Below are 16478 nucleotides of genomic sequence, written 5' to 3' on the forward strand. Positions count from 1 at the left end.
TACATTACAAGTGAATTAGTTAAGTATGAAAATATTTACAGGATAAGTGATAATAAACATAAGTAGTGTAGGACAGAAAATGCCCTAAGTCCAAAGCATTGAATTGTGCTAAGTGTTAGATCTCTAACATAAGTCCCAAGCTCAATTCATGCTAAGTACTGAGGGACCTAAATTTAAACTACAATGCATGCCAAACAACTAAGTCATTACCTTTAAGCCAGAAGAACTTGATGGTTTGAGAGTCAATGAATAACTGAGATATTTTAAGAAGTGCAAGTTATAACAACAACTATTAATAAGGATCTAAGCCCTTGTCTGTTTAATAAAGTGTTTGTATGTTAAACTTGTGACGTAAATCAAACTATGGTTGTAGGCATACATACTAGTACAAGATGGTTACATGGTTACTTTAACAATATACATAATGTTTTAATAGCATATAACAATATTCAATCACATACAGTTTACCATGATTAGGCTAGTGTTACCCATATAAGGTATTATATTGGTAAGGATAGGCTAATAAATTCGTAAAAACATATAAAAAGTGCCTTAGGGCTAGCTAGAGTAATTGTATCTCGTGCCTGAGTTACGCGCGATAATTACCATGGCATGTCAATCAAATATTTAGATCCAAGTTTTATATGGTGTAAAATTTATAGTAAACATAGGTAAGTGGACTAGATGCAAAGCATTTCTGTGAAAGTCTTGTTCGTACGTTCAAAGAATTTTGAAATTTGGGGATCGCATCTCCAAGACGTAATTCAAGTTTTGTTGGCCCCGAGGGTCGTTAAGCACGAGCCAACAAAATTGGTATTAATTCGATAATTTATATTTTATCATTTCGTGACAAAAAAATATCTCTAAAATACTCGCTTCCCTGTTATACAAGATTTTTCAGTATGGCTAAAAACCGGTTTCTAATCCAGCGAATATTAATCGATTTCAGGCCATACTTGAATATTACAGAATTAACGTATTCAATTATTTTCCTTAAACCTATAAAAACAGTGTTATACTTATATAAGCTTTTACGTAGGCTATAAAACGGAATTCATGATCTTAAATTGTAAAGAATTAAACAAGGATAACAATCATCTTTTGTCCATAAGTGGCGAAGAATTATTATGAATAAAATATTTGAAAAAAATACTCAAAATTGTTTCATTAATTAGATTTAGGTTTCGAAAATGTTTTGTGGGTTTTCAGGGGGACATTGTACTGTTTGTCTAGTCTCCAAAGTTTTATAAAAACGTTTTCTCATTCGTTTGATCAACAACTTTGGGGACTTTCATTGGGATGCCCGCAAACCAGGCAGGGCCATACAGGTAAAAATCATTATTTTTTACTTAAACAAAGCATTTTTAAAAGGCCAAAACACTAAAATATTCTATAGTATAACAAACCAATTTAAATGATTCACGTCATATTCAGTTTCCAAGATCCTCCATGCCTCCTGGAGAATCAGGACAAATTACAGAATTTCTAGGTACAATAAGATTCATTTTTTGTCAATCAGAGTAAACTAAACAATGATATCCTCTTGGTTTTATTAAAATCACAAAAGGATGACAACTCAAATTAAAATCAAATGAATTTTCAAAACTACACAGGACTTTTTAGATCCTCCTTTGCTTGGCCAATCAATCATTTATGAGATGAGAAATGCTGGATTCATTATTGCTTGGATCTTACTCCAGATTATCATGTACTGTAACAGAGTGTAGTTGGGTAAAATAACGATCACCCTTACCCCCCCCCCTTTACCCCATCCCCTTTCCTCTAACTGGATGACCGATCTGACCAATAAGTAATATCCATCCAAGTAAGCAACCTAAATTGGTGAAAATTTTTAGTCCGTTCATAATATCCACGAATATTCTAAAAACCATTAAAAAAATTATTTAATCTGCCTAACCCAGTGTTAATTACATAGAACTGGATAGGATATGCTGCACTGGCCGGTCCTCTTTCTCTTAGGTAAACTCTATTTCTTGATTACTATTGGTGGGATTGTCTTGGCCCTGTTGTAGCGAGACAATTAAAGGTCCGCCAAATATTTAGGTTCATGGTTTGGTTTGGTGGGTGATGAGGTGGGTCGAATAAAGCGAGGTCAAGTTGGAATTTGCTCTGATTTGTGTGTGTGTGTGTTTGGAACAAACGGTTCAGGAGAGACACTGATTAGGTGTGGCTTAAAATAAACTAGACATAAATTCTTAGTCTACATCCTGTTTCAATTTTGATAAATTATATATTTGTTATTGATTAAAATAAATCAGGTCTAAGCACATTACAAAAACAAATAGAAATGTAAAAAATTTTAGATAAATATTATCATTAACAAGGATGACAATATCCATAAGAAGTGAAGCAATAAAAATTCACGGAAAGACAAACAGACAAAAGGAATTTTAGAGAAGATTTTCAGTTGATAAATTTGCAATAATTCATAGAGAAATCATGAAAAATAAATATTTTAAATGAGTTATTTAATCAAACAAAATTTAGCATAAATGGATATTTAAATCCCAAGGTAATAAATGATTGAACGATAGCTCATCATTTAATACCGATTATTCATGACTGACAAACTGACACTCTGTCAAATATAAAATTTTAGAACATATTGGTATAGATTATATTTTGAATTAATATGGTCAAATTATGTCACTTAAAATTAATCCTTATTAAGAAGTAACTAAATGTTTGCTGATTGTTCTGAAGGATCTTGCTAATTGCTGAACTAATTTGTACTACCACCCTCCAAAGAGAAATCTCCCCTAACAAAATTAAAATTTCTTTTCAAAACTAAAATTTGAAAGGGGCTGGTTTGACTTCCTCTTCCCTTCCCACCTCAAGTGTCCTTAGAGGCCTCTAGGGGCGTATTGGCCAGTCTGTATTAAATGATATAATTCTTGCTGAGTTCAAGCAACACCTAATTGAAAGAAAGAGACAGAGGTTTAAATGGCTCTCTTATCTTTTTTTTAAACACTGAAATCATAAGGCTTCAAAGTGTCACATCAAAACTTGGAGATTTTTAGTCTACTTGTAGATCTCTGCTGGAAAGGACAACCAACTAAATCAATATTTTCTTAATAGCTATAAAATACTTTGTGTAGCAAATTATTTGAATAAGAAAAGACAATAAAAAATATCACAAAGAACTTCAACAGTAACTGAACAGTGTCTTTAGTGTTCTGGTTTTTAAAGGTTCAAAATAGATTTTATCAAAATAGTATTTCAAACCTTTCGGCTGATGGCCATGAGATTTAGAGGGAGTGTAACCTGATTCTATATTCTTGATTAAACCTATTTTAGAGGTAAGTCACACACATAATTAGACATGTTTTTTAATCATCATAATAGGGCTTATTTAGGGCTTGGCAGCCGCACGCCTGCCTTCTCTAAATCAACTTTGTACTATTTCAAGCAGTCTAAAACCACGTTCCAAATATGTCAATCCCTCTTTTTGATTTTTTTTAAAAAGCATCAAAACAGGTTTAAAGAAGGTGTCTTAACTTTTATTTTATAGCTAGTCAGTGTCTTTCGTAAATAGTAGATTTAAAATTTTCCATAGAATTTAGATATGCCATCGTTTTTTTGTAGACCTATTATTTTTAAAGTAATTTAAGTTTTTAAAAAAATTAAGTCGGTTTTAAGGTACTAAAACGCAACAAAAAAAGAAGAAAATTGCCATTATGAACAAAAATAGAAAGATCTTTAGTTTTACTTTAGGTAATTATTGAAAAAACAATTTTTTAAAACCTCGGTTTAATCAAAACTTTAAACATAAATATATTCTAACACAGGCATAAAAAATATGGGTTCATATATACTTTTAGAATTAGAAAAATATTATGAATCAATTGTAAGCAAAATTGAAAAAAAAGTAAATAAATTAAAAAAATAAAAATGGCCTAACATATTATATTGTACAGGCAACACTTTTTTCACTCCCTCTTTACCCCCTTCCCATTTTTACTCTCAAACATGGATTTAAGATGGTTGCCTGTATAATATGATATAATAATTTCTTTTCTCGTATTTATTCGAATCCGGTGGATACGAACCGGTTCTCATCCATACGAAAAAACTATCTCTAGCATCGTATTATATCCAGTTTTCTACGAATATAGAAATGTACAATCATAAGATTAAAACCAGTTTTTTTAGCCAATGCCTCCAGCACCTCGGGGCTAAAAAAACTAGTTTTAATCTTATAATTGTACAATCTATATCCGCGGAAAGCCGTTTATAATACGATACGAGAAATAACTATTATTGTAGTTTATTTACTATTTTGTAAACTTTTTATTTCAATTTTGCTTAGAATCGATTTGTATTATTTTTATCATTCTAAAAGTTTATATAACACCTATTTCTTATGCTGTATAATTATATATTTAAGTTCAAAGTTTTTATTCTCGTGGGTTAAAAAAATTGATTTTTTTAAATAATTACTCAACAGAATTTAAAAAGTAAGGTGTGAAATTAAAGATCTTACTATTTTTGTTCATAATGGCAATTTTCTTCTTTTTTTTGTTGCGTTTTAGTACCTTAAAACAGACTTAATTAAAAAAAAACTTAAATTACTTTAAAAAATAAGAGGTCTAAAAAAACCGATTGCATATCTAAATTCTATGGAAAATTTTATATCTACTACTTACTAAAACACCGACTAGCTACAAAAATAAAAGTTAAGACACCTTCTTTGAGGATTATTCGCGGCTGGCGCGCGGCTTCCGAGCCCTGTTTATATCCGCTACGAATGTAATTAAAGATCTTACATACATTGGTAATTTACAAGATAAGACTTAAATACCTATATTTTAAAAATTTTTATTTTGAATGAAGATTTAGATTTTAATTGAATAAATCATCATTATGAGTTACAATACATTGTTTTTCATTTTGATTTGTATTTAATTCAATGCAATTGAACAAAAATTTTGATATATATAACATATTTGTTAATTATTAAAGATAAAGGGCCACAAGCCATTATATAACAGATCTGAAATAAAAAAGAAAACAGGGCCACAAGCCAATAAAACAGTGTTTTTGAGTTGTTAGTTCCACAAATATAATCAGGTTCAAGTGTAAACTAATCACAAGTATCAATGGGTCTAAATTTAAAACTTTTATAAACTTCTTTTACTGAGGTGGATTCTTTAAAAAATTTGCCTCACTAATCGCTTAATTGGGCAAAATTGTTTTTGTGAAAAATCCTCCAAAATCACATAAAAAATCTACAAAAATGAAATAAAATCTTATGTTCATAATCCTTAATGATTTTGTTTAATTTTTGTAGATTTTTAATGTGATTTTGGTGGATTTTTCACGAAAACAATTTTGCCCCACTAAGCGATTAGTGGGGCAAATTTTTTAAAGAATCCACCTCTGGTTTCTTTTGCAAGTATCCTTAGATAAAAGTAGCAGGATGTCTGTCTGTGTGTCTATCTGTCTTTCTGTACGGAAGGAACTTGGTAAACGCTTAAACTATGTTTATTTTTTAATTTTTTATGAACAATTAACAGAGGGGGTGGGGGGATTGTCGACCCCCCCCCCCACTTTTTGTTGCGTTTTAGTACTTTAAAACCAACTTAGTTTTAAAAAATTTTAATCACTTCAAAAATAAAAGGTCTACAAAAAAAAAGATTGCATATCTAAATTCTATGGATCATTTTACATCTAATACTTACTAAACTGCGAACCAAAAAATATGCAAATCTAAATTTCAAATAGCAGCTTCATTATTCATTTTGGATGATTTTACTGTAAATATGATATGTAGATGCATCTTTTGTTTCCACCATTATTTTTTTAATAATCAGCACCAATGAAGCACAAGATCTCAAAAACAGCATTTGAAGGAAATACTGGTGAACCAAAAAGATATGCAAATCCAAAACAAATCAATAAAAAAGCGATTTTTTGCAATTTTCTCCTCTTTTAAAAATTGATTTTTCTTAATAAGAATTATTAGAAAAAAGAAATTTGATCTTATCACTGCACTGTAGGGGACAGCTGCTGACCTCCAGTCTTATGGATGAAAAAATGTTTTTTGATGTGTTAAAAAAATCTTTTTTAAAATCTTAATTTTTAGGATGATGGCCTTAAAGGTGCTCCTACTGGTGGAAATGGTGAGCCAAATGTTATCAAAGTGCATGCCCATGATGACAACTTATATATTGAACTATGGTCCAATTTTTGTATTCATAGCAATCTTCAATGAAGCCTCCCGACAAGAAATATAATCTAAAAACTACAGTAATTACCTCATGAATTGGAGTAATTAAAATTGCAATTTTTTTCTTTTTTAATACTGCTTGGCTGGAGGCTGCTATGAATACAAAAATTGGACCATAGTTCAATATACAGTGTGTTTTTTTTATGAGAACTTTTATGAAAGCAATTTTACCCCACTTATAGTTATCAGAATTTAGTGATTAATGGCTTATTTTCTTCGTTTTTTAAGGCAATTAATAGAACAACAAAAAAATATTTCAGTTTTTATTTAAAAAGTACAGTAAAATCTAAATTTCAAAACTTAGGTGTCAACATCTAAAAATAGTTTTAGCGCATTTTTCTTATGCTCAAATAATCAACCTTTTGCAAGAATGGCTGCTAAACACTTCAAAGTTGAGATATAGAGCTAAAAATGTATACAGATACTATTAGGGACATGTACTAGAACATATTAAAGTTTGAAGGTCATATCTCAACCAGGGTGGGAGTACTGGCCCCCCAAAGTCGACTACAGAATATCCATTTTTTAAAGAAAAATGCGCTAAAACCATTTTTATATGTTGACACCTAAGTTTGAAATTTAGATTTTACTGTACTTTTTAAATAAAAACTAAAATATTTTTTTGTTGTTCTATTAATTGCCTTAAAAAACGAAGAAAATAAGCCATTAATCATTAAATTCTGATAAATATAAGTGGGGTAAAATTGCTTTCAAAAAAGTTCTCATAAAAAAAACACACTGTATAAGTTGTCATCATGGTCATGCACTTTGATAATATTTGGCTTACCATCACTACCCATAGAAGCATCTTAAAGGCCATCATCCTTAAAATCAAGATTTTAAAATGGATTTTTTTAACACATCAAAAAACATTTTTATATACTTTTGAGGGTAATTTTTATCTTTAACATGTATTTAGCTTCATCCATAAGTCTGGAGGTCAGCAGCTGTACTCTAAAGTGAAAGGGGTCAAATTTCTTTTTTTTCTAATATTTCTTATTTAGAAAAATCATTAATTTCTACCTTATACTATATTTCATAATAACTGATGCATCACTTTTTTGTTGATTTGTTTTGGATTTGCATATCTTTTTGGTTCACTAGTGTTTCCCTCAAATGCTGTTTTTGAGATCTTGTGCTTCATTGGTGCTGATTATTAAAAAAATAATGGTGGAAACTTGTAAACAAAAGATGCATCTACATATCATATTTACAGTAAAATCATCCTAAATGAATAAAAAAGCAGCTATTCTGAAAATTCAGATTTGCCTATTTTTTTAGTTCACATTTTAAAAACACCGACTAGCTATTTAAAATCTTTCAATCTTTAATATATCATCTATTATTTAGAATTATGTCCTCTAAACGTAAATCCTTGCCATCCAAGATAGAAAGTTGCACAACTAATCCTCTAACTGAAGCCTACTACAATCATCTCAGAAATCATGGTTTTAGTGCCCAAAACAGTGGTTTAAGTACCCCACATTGCTTCATTGGCAGAACTGGACTTCAGCCTCTCAGTCAAACATTCAATCAAGATCAGGTAAGAAATTTTTTTTCCAGCATGGTATCGATCCAATTAACATCTAGTGGATTAGAACCAGTTCTCAGCCGTACTGAAAAAACATGATTATCATCAAAATGGAAGACAATTTTCCATTAATGTTAAAATAAAAATAATGAAATTGATACCAGTTTTGTTCGGCCCAGCTGTGGTCATAATACTGGTTTTAGTCTTTTAATTAATCAATATTACCAAATCATTAATTAAAATAATTTAAGAGTTATTAAGCTTTTAAAATTGTACCTTACTGCTACAGGAATCACCATATCAAGTTTGAAACTTATCGGAAAATTCTAACATGCATTATTGAATTATATTTATATTCATTCCTATATGTAGAAAAGCTTTCATTTTTATAAACATGATAATAGTTTCAATATAAAATCTTTTTTAAGGCGTTGAATTTATCATCTTCGTCAACACCATCTATACCTGGAATTTACCATGATAACCTCAGTAATCAGAATACCTCACAGCCCCCCCTCATATTCCCCCACCAGGGAATATTGTCAGCTATGAACCCCCAACAACATGTGTACAGAAACAACAGAGTCAGGTTTAATAGTAGCAGCAGCTTTACATCATTTCAACAACAAGTTCAACGCCGACTGGAAAGCCCGTTTCACTCTTTCAGTGATGGAGAGTTGTTATCAATGCGTGATGATACTGACACAGATACCGAGTCTAGAAATACTCATTCTGTGCATTCAGCTCATCAAGTTCCGTTGTTACCACAAGATTACAATGAAAACACCATGTCAGTACTAGATATTCAGGTACTTTTAAGTCATCTCTAGCGGCTACGTCATTGAGGTCTCTAGGGAGGAGGGATATCAATCCTTTCCCCAACTTTAGATTTTAGTTTTAAAAAGAAAAATAAATTTTTTTAGGGAGGGGGGTGGGTGATTTGATATAGGGGAAATTTTTCTTGTACTGTGGATGTAACCTCCCTAAAAGTAGTTATAAATCTTCTCAGGACCTATGGGAGCTTCAGTGTAAAGAAGAACCATATTGGTTCAACAGTTAGCAAATTACAATAGTAAACACAGACAGACACTCAGGCAACCTGCTACTTTTGTATAAGAATTATGCACATCTGAATTGAATAAATATTAGAAATATATCTAATCATACCAAATATCTCTAAATCATACTTTGACCATTATAATGTCTAGAAATTGAAAAAGAACCAGCTAGATCTGAATGAGAGTCACAACACTAGGCCGGATGTTGGTGATGCCTGCATGGAAAACAAACAAAATCAGTTTGATGTCACATTTTCAGGTAGTTAACAAAATATTAATATAATTTTGCTGAATTTATCACAGTTTATCATGAAAAGGAATCCCTAGAAGCTGGTTTCCTTTGCCCGCAAGAAGAATCCTTAAAATAACAAATATCTTTCTAAGAATTTATATTGATGTCAATATCATGCATATTATTTTATTTTCAATCTTTGAAAGAAATTTAACGTGTTCACGTTGTTTTTTTCTATTATATTAATTGGCAGCTATTCCCCTAGAGGTACTTGAGTAAATCGGAGGGGGGGGGGGGGGGAGGGTAAAAAGTAAAAAAAGATTTTTTTATGGTGGGTGGGGGTCATTCAGTCAGTCGACTCTTATCTTTACATTTTTGATTTTAAAATATTAAATTTTTGAGATGTAGGGGGGGGGGGGGGGGGTAATTTTATCCAAGGCATATTTCAATTTGGAGGGTAGAGGTACCCTACTCCAAAATAGTAATACCTTCTCAACACCAATTAGAAAAGGTATGCCATAACGGTTCAAAACCTCTTAGAGACAGATAGACACCCTATTACTTTAGGATCTGATTTTCAACCTGAAACTGACAGTGGAAGAGAGGGAAGTAGTGGAAGCAGCAGGGATAAGAGGGATAAGATGGACATGCAGGATGGGGGAAGCAGTGAGGGGTAAGTTTCTGTTTTTATTTTATTATATATTTTATTTTCCAACATGACTTCAAAACCCAATATCCGATGGAACAGAACTGGTTCTCAGCCTGTGCCTTTGTCGCCTACAGGCTAACAAAACTGGTTTTGATTAATTTTTGTTTTAATATCCGCGGAAAGCTGTCTATAATATGATCCAATAAATAACTATTATCCACTCCTAAATGTAAAAAATAATTTTTATTTATTTTTATTCACTTTTTTCAATTTTTATTTTATTTTATCTAGTCTTATCTGTTTTTACAATAGAAAATAGACAAAGATAATCTTGGATAATATCAAATAAATTAAGATAAAAGTATTTAAAAGTACATAATATTAAATGATTTTAATGTTCTACACCTTCTTACCACCTTGGAATAGTTATTTCTCACATCGTATTATAAACAGGTTTCCGCAGATACAGAATGTACAATTATATAAATCTGGTTTTAATCTTATGATTGTACATTTTTATATTCGTAGAAAGCTGGATATAATACGACGCTAGTTTTTTTTGTATAGATGAGAACCAGTTCCTATCCACCAGATTTGAATGATTACGAGAATAGTTATTTCTCGCATCGTATTATAAACGGTTTTCCGCGGATATAGAAAGTACAATTATGAGAATAAAACTAGTTTTTTTAGCCCCGTGGTGCCTAAGGCAACGACTAAAAAACTGGTTTTAATCTTATGATTGTACATTTTTATATTCTAGAAAGCTGGATATTATACGATGCTAGACATAGTTTTTTTTGTATAGATGAGAACCGGTTCCTATCCACCGGATTTAAATGATTACGAGAAAATAGCTTTTAAGCATCCAAAAACAACATTAATTTTGCTAATTTTCCTTCCTATCTAGATCAGGGTCTGGAATCAGTTCTAACAGCAACTGCACAAATGAAGTCATACAACTACGTACACTGGTGTATGGTCTGTACAGCTATATTTTCAATAAACAGGTTCTTGAGGTACTGTATAACAGAATTCATAAAATTTGGTATAGCTTTTGAAACTTTGATTCTAAAAATGAAATTAATTTTAAAAAATGTATTGGTAAATTATTCATTCAATAAGATCTGTTAGAAACACTCTTTCGGTTTATTTTTCTATAACTTTCAGATGAATGTGAATCAGCAGTTTCTACCGACTCAAGTAAATTTGGCTGAGGCATACACACAACTGTTAAACAGATTCCATTTGAAAGCCAGAATAATTTATGCTAAATGCGCCTATTATTGTGAATTTTCTTTAGATATTTCTGAACATGAACAATTTTAACATTATTTAGAGTAAAACAATGGAGGGGGAAGGGGTTTAATAACTGTATATCCCCTTCCTGAGGACCCTATTAGGGTCAATTGGGTCTTTGAAAATTAACCAATAGCGTCGGGAATATTAACACAGCCAAGTAGCTACAAAAGAGCAGTAAGCAATTTGCTAGCAAGTTGCGAATGACAAAGATCTCCAACAGGGGGATCCAGGTAGTTGTCTGGTTATACATGTATACTATATATTTATTGGGTAGCTAAAACGGGCCAGGGCCCTACAAGTCATTGGCATAATTGTCTCCAAATCTTTGTTTCTGACAATCAAATTTATGTGTATGCCTCTGATCAGTGCAGGGAATTGGGAGATCTGATGGCAGCTGGTCGAATACTTAGGCTTGAAGAGAAACGTTCCCAGCTGAAGGCAGCTGGAGAAGGTTCCAAGAGTAGTGGAAGTTCCGAGGATGGAAGTGCTTCTGCTTCTAATGATAATTCTGAATCAGGGTTCAGGTATAAGTGTGTCATATCATTGTCAATTCAATCTTAATATTTGCTTTATTTTACATGTAATTGCTATGATGTTTCCTGTCTTTAACCTCTTTTAATTTGTAGCAACTTTAATCATTATAATGTTTAAACTGCATCAAATGAAATAATCTATGATACAAACTAGTACAATGTCTCTCTGTTTGTGTAGGGCAGAGTTTTTTTTGAACTGCTGGACCAGCAACATTGTGCTTCTCAGTATATAATATTTACTGATTTAGCTGTGGTTTCAAGCAACTTTCTTGGGGGATGAAACTCTCCCAATCCAAAAAAAGCCCCAGAGGTTTTTTTTTTTTAGAAAAGGGGTATCATGTGGTTCATTCTCCACCCATCTTGTGGAAAATCCCCTAGAGGTTAGGTAGGAAGCTTCTACAGTATAATAAAATAAAATTGTAATTTTATTCATAATAGGCAACAACATTATTTTGATAGAAGAGGAATTTTAATTAGTAACTCAGCAACAAGGTAAGCTAGCTAATTTTGGACAATCTTAAACTTGCAACAGGTTGTGCTATATCAGATTTACTAGTTATATAATAAAGATAATAATGATAAAGATGTTGTAGAACCACTGAACCAACAATTGCTCAGCTGGCTGCCTATCATCAACAGCTTCAACAACAGCAAAGCCAACAGATTTCCATTGGCCAGGAAGCTTTCAGAAACCAACAACAGTCTTCATTGCTTGCCCAGAACATCCTTGATTATGATTCTACAAATCTCGACAACAATCCAATTACTCTTAATTCTACAGCAAATAATAATCCAATGAAATATGATAATATCAATGCTGATATCGGAAGTCAAATTTACAACCTAAGTACAATATGGCGTAAACCATATTCTACCTCTGCCATCAACAATGGAAATGCTATTGGTGGAGGTAACACTTCTGCTTCAACATCTGATCTTATGACAACCAGTGATGATGATTCAATTAAACCAAGGTAAATAATTATCTTGAAAATTGAAATAATTATTTATCACATCACATTATGGATAACTTTCTGCGGATAGCTATATGAAAAATTTTAAGATGATTTCAGTTAAGTTGGCCCTGAGGGACCGAATTCCTAGGCCAAATAAACTGTTATCAATTTTGTGATTTTGATTTTACTATTCATGGAAATTAGTCTATGATACGATACAATGCATGATTTTCAGTATGGCTGATAATCGGTTCTAATCCAGTGGATATTTATCGGTTTCAAAGCCTTACTGAAAAATGAATTTAAATATTTGATTATTCTAACTCTAATTGTATACATTCTAGAGGTAGAAGTAGTGCGCCAAGAACAAACCATATCAAGCGTCCAATGAATGCTTTTATGATTTGGGCCAAAGAAGAGAGAAAGAAAATTCTAAAGGCCTATCCTGAAATGCACAATTCACACATTTCCAAAGTTCTTGGTAAGGATTCTTTTTTTTTCACAGGGAGGGAGGGGACATTGGACTGTAAATTATACTAATACAAATTTAGTGTTCAAACGTTCCAATTGATTTTTATCTACATAAGGGTCGGGTGGAGAATAATCAACTTATTGTGTTATCCAATGTACTGAATCTTTTAAAAGCGAAGCTTTTCTATAGTTAGGGTCGGTCCGTCCGTCCGTACGTCTGTAACGGATAGCTGTTTTCGTTAATTTAGGTATGTTAGAATTATCCTATCGATTACAAACTTTGGTACCATTTAGAAAGCGTAGCAACTCTATAATCGTTACTAGAATGTCCGTGCGTCCATTTTAAACATTTTGATTTTCAACTTTTTTAACAACAAATTTGTTTCAGATAAAATTATCCGATTAATTTGATTTTTTGAATACTGATTCCTAGGACAACAAAGTACAATATGACAAGTGAAGCATCTCTATAACATTATCCTGCATCTAGCAGTTTTTTCAACAAATTTACTTATAATTCAGTTTTGACACTATACAAGTGTTAATGTTCGTTTGTCCTACCGTTTCAGTGCTTAGCTTTTATGGATGTTGTCATCCTTGTTAATAATGAAATGGTTAAAATCAGAGAGGGTGGCAACTGTTTTTTTTACACTAGTTCCCAAAGTTTTATAACAATGTTTTCTTATTCATTACTTTATCATATTTGGGGTCCTTTTATTGAGTTTTGATTGGTTGGTTCATTAAACTTAGTGTCCTAACCACTTATTGTAGCCTACAGAAGTGGTAATTTTGTGTTTCATTATTGGAGATGTACATTAATTAATCGCCATCGTCCTATCCCTTTAGATACCTGGGTTAAAATGCTTATTACCAACTTGAAATTTGAATTGAATTCAGGCTCCAGATGGAAAGATATGCCAACAAATGAGAAGAATGTTTTCTATGAACAGCAGGCAGAACTGAGTAAACTTCACATGGAGAAATATCCTCATTACAGGTAAGAAAACTTTCCTAGAACTAAAGGCCTCTAGAGGCAATTGAAGGATGGGGGGGGGGGAATAACCTTAACTTTTAATTCTAGATATAGGTTTTTGGGTGGGTGATGGGGAATTTAAAAAAAAATAGTAATGAACCTTCCCAGAACCTATTGGAGCTGCACTGTAAAGAAGAACCTTTTGGTTCCAGCAGTAAGCAGGATCCTTTTGTACAGGCTGATACACCTGTTACTTTGATTGAGACATGTAGTAAATTCTTGATCAATTTAACCCATTTTAGGTATAGACCCCGTCCCAAGAGAACCTGCATAGTCAATGGCAAAAAGCTAAAAATTGCAGAATTCAAGGCTTTGATGAAAACTCAACAGTCCACCAGTCAGAGCCCTCCTGCAGATTGGCATCAGATAAACCAGGTGAATGATGAAAGATGATTCAATAAAAACATCTTATTTACAGCCTAATGAATTTAAAAAAAAAACTATTGTGCTTTAAGATCTCATGCACATAAAACAGTTATGAGGATAGTTTAAAGTGAAAACAAAAACAATTAAGACTGAAATTTTGTGTTAAATTAGTGATTTATCATTGTCCATGATTTAGTGAATAAAACTTAAAGAAAGCCTGCAGGAAATACACCGCTCTATCTGCCGAAAGCCTGCTACAACTAGTCCTAATACCCCTAATTTGAATCCTCCAGCTATATTAACAAAAAAAATTATTACCATCTTAAAATTACTTTTTATCAAGTTGAAAATCTTTAAATTTGGGGTATTGGGTCCACTTGTGGGCCGTGGCAGTCATTCAGCAGCTAGAGCGGTGTATTTCCTGCAGGGTTCCTTTAAACTAAATCATGACTTACAAACTTTAAATTAGATTATAAATTTGATTGTAACTCTGTAATCTTCATAGATTAAGAGAAGGAAAATTAGGCAATTTTGCTCGCGTTATAGCACAATTTACCAGGGCTCGGCAGCCGCGCCGAAGCCACAAATTTATAACTGATGTTTCAAAATTATTTTTGAAAAAAGGGATTGCCATATTTGGGCCAGGTTTAGACTTCCAGCTTATTTTAAAGATTGCAAAAGTTTGATTTCCCTGAGGCTCACCGGCAATTGGCGAGCGGCTGTCGAGCCTTGCAATTTACAGCTTTATGATTATCAATACCATTGGTATAAACAATTGATTTATTTTAATGAACTTTTTTCCTTTTCTTATTCTTTGATTAGATGATCCCTTATTCAATATTGATGTAAAAGTTTCAATAGTCAAAAAAAATTATAATAGGCACATTGGATTTTAAACTAAAGGTTATAATCTATCAAAAAAGACAATTTTTATGAGTAAAATATTTTTGAAAAAAAAAAATATTTTTTTATTCCAAGAAGTAGAATTTCCTGTAATGTTGTGATGTAAATATGTTTTAAGAAACTTAATCAAAGGAGAATTTAAAAATAAAATTTATTTCAACAAATTTGTATTTTATCTAAATTAACATTTTTCTCTAAAATTACCTTTTATTAAGTTAAACCATAAAATTAATTTATGTGGTTCCATCGGGATTCCTCCCACACGGGATCCCTCCCACTGAATTCCTCCCACGGGATTCCTCCCAAACGGGATACCTCCCACACGGGATTCCTCCCACACGGGATCCCTCCCACGGAATTCCTCCCACACGGGATCCCTCCCACGGAATTCCTCCCAAACGGGATACCTCCCACGGGATTCCTCCCACACGGGATCCCTCCCACGGAATTCCTCCCAAACGGGATACCTCCCACGGTATTCCTCCCACACGGGATCCCTCCCACGGGATTCCTCCCAAACGGGATCCCTCCCACGGGTTTCCTCCCAAACGGGATACCTCCCACGGTATTCCTCCCACACGGGATCCCTCCCACGGTATTCCTCCCACACGAGATCCCTCCCACAGAATTCCTCCCACACGGGATACCTCCCACGGTATTCCTCCCACACGGGATACCTCCCATTGTATTCCTCCCACACGGGATCCCTCCAACGGTATTCCTCCCACAAGGGACTCCTCCTAAAAATGTTTCAATTTTTTCCCATTTTCAATTTTTCAGGGTGGGGTGACCTTCCACACCCCTGTAAAAAAAAAAATTTATATAATTTTTTTTTTTTTCATTTTAAAATTTTTGAGAGGGGGTCACCTTCCACAGCCCCCTAAAAAAAATTTTTTTCAAATTTTTTTTTTCTTTTCATTTTCAATTTTGTTGAGAGTGTGGTGACTTCCCACACCCCAAAAAAAATTTTTATTCAAATTTATTTTTTTTATTTAAAAATTTTTGAGGGTGGGGTGACCTTCCACACCCCCCTAAAAAAAAATTTTTTCAAATTTTTTTTTCTATTTTCAATTTTGTTGAGGGTGAGTGACCTCCAACACCCCCAAAAAAATTTGTTTTCAAAATTTTGTTTTCCTTCATTTTCAAATTTTAAACTTTACAGGGGGATGGAGTAACCTCCCACATTCCCCTGAA

At 32.6% G+C, this 16478-nt stretch overlaps 1 protein-coding gene across 1 annotated transcript; it reads left to right on the plus strand.

The window, feature by feature from the left end:
* The first annotated feature begins 3068 nt into the window (after nt 1-3068).
* LOC145333847 (uncharacterized) lies at nt 3069-15521 on the plus strand. The gene is made up of 12 exons (XM_080179106.1): nt 3069-3320; nt 7601-7793; nt 8210-8590; nt 8990-9098; nt 9639-9744; nt 10631-10739; nt 10891-10923; nt 11389-11546; nt 12149-12529; nt 12856-12992; nt 13880-13979; nt 14258-15521. Exons 2-12 carry the CDS (start codon nt 7605-7607, stop codon nt 14406-14408), a joined length of 1854 nt encoding a protein of 617 aa, XP_080035232.1. The 5' UTR covers nt 3069-3320; nt 7601-7604; the 3' UTR covers nt 14409-15521.
* Nucleotides 15522-16478: the final 957 nt, after the last annotated feature.

This window comes from Acartia tonsa, chromosome 12, assembly GCF_053477335.1.
Source record: "Acartia tonsa isolate MP-2025a chromosome 12, ASM5347733v1, whole genome shotgun sequence".
Taxonomy (NCBI): Eukaryota; Metazoa; Arthropoda; class Copepoda; order Calanoida; family Acartiidae; genus Acartia; species Acartia tonsa.

Bases quoted from the DNA above. Each gene is read 5' to 3' on its own strand.
- LOC145333847 (XM_080179106.1), top strand. From the start codon at position 7,605: ATGTCCTCTAAACGTAAATCCTTGCCATCCAAGATAGAAAGTTGCACA. The intron at 7,794-8,209 runs GTAAGAAATTTT...ATCTTTTTTAAG, and splicing joins AAACATTCAATCAAGATCAG to GCGTTGAATTTATCATCTTC. The intron at 8,591-8,989 runs GTACTTTTAAGT...TATAATGTCTAG, and splicing joins TGTCAGTACTAGATATTCAG to AAATTGAAAAAGAACCAGCT.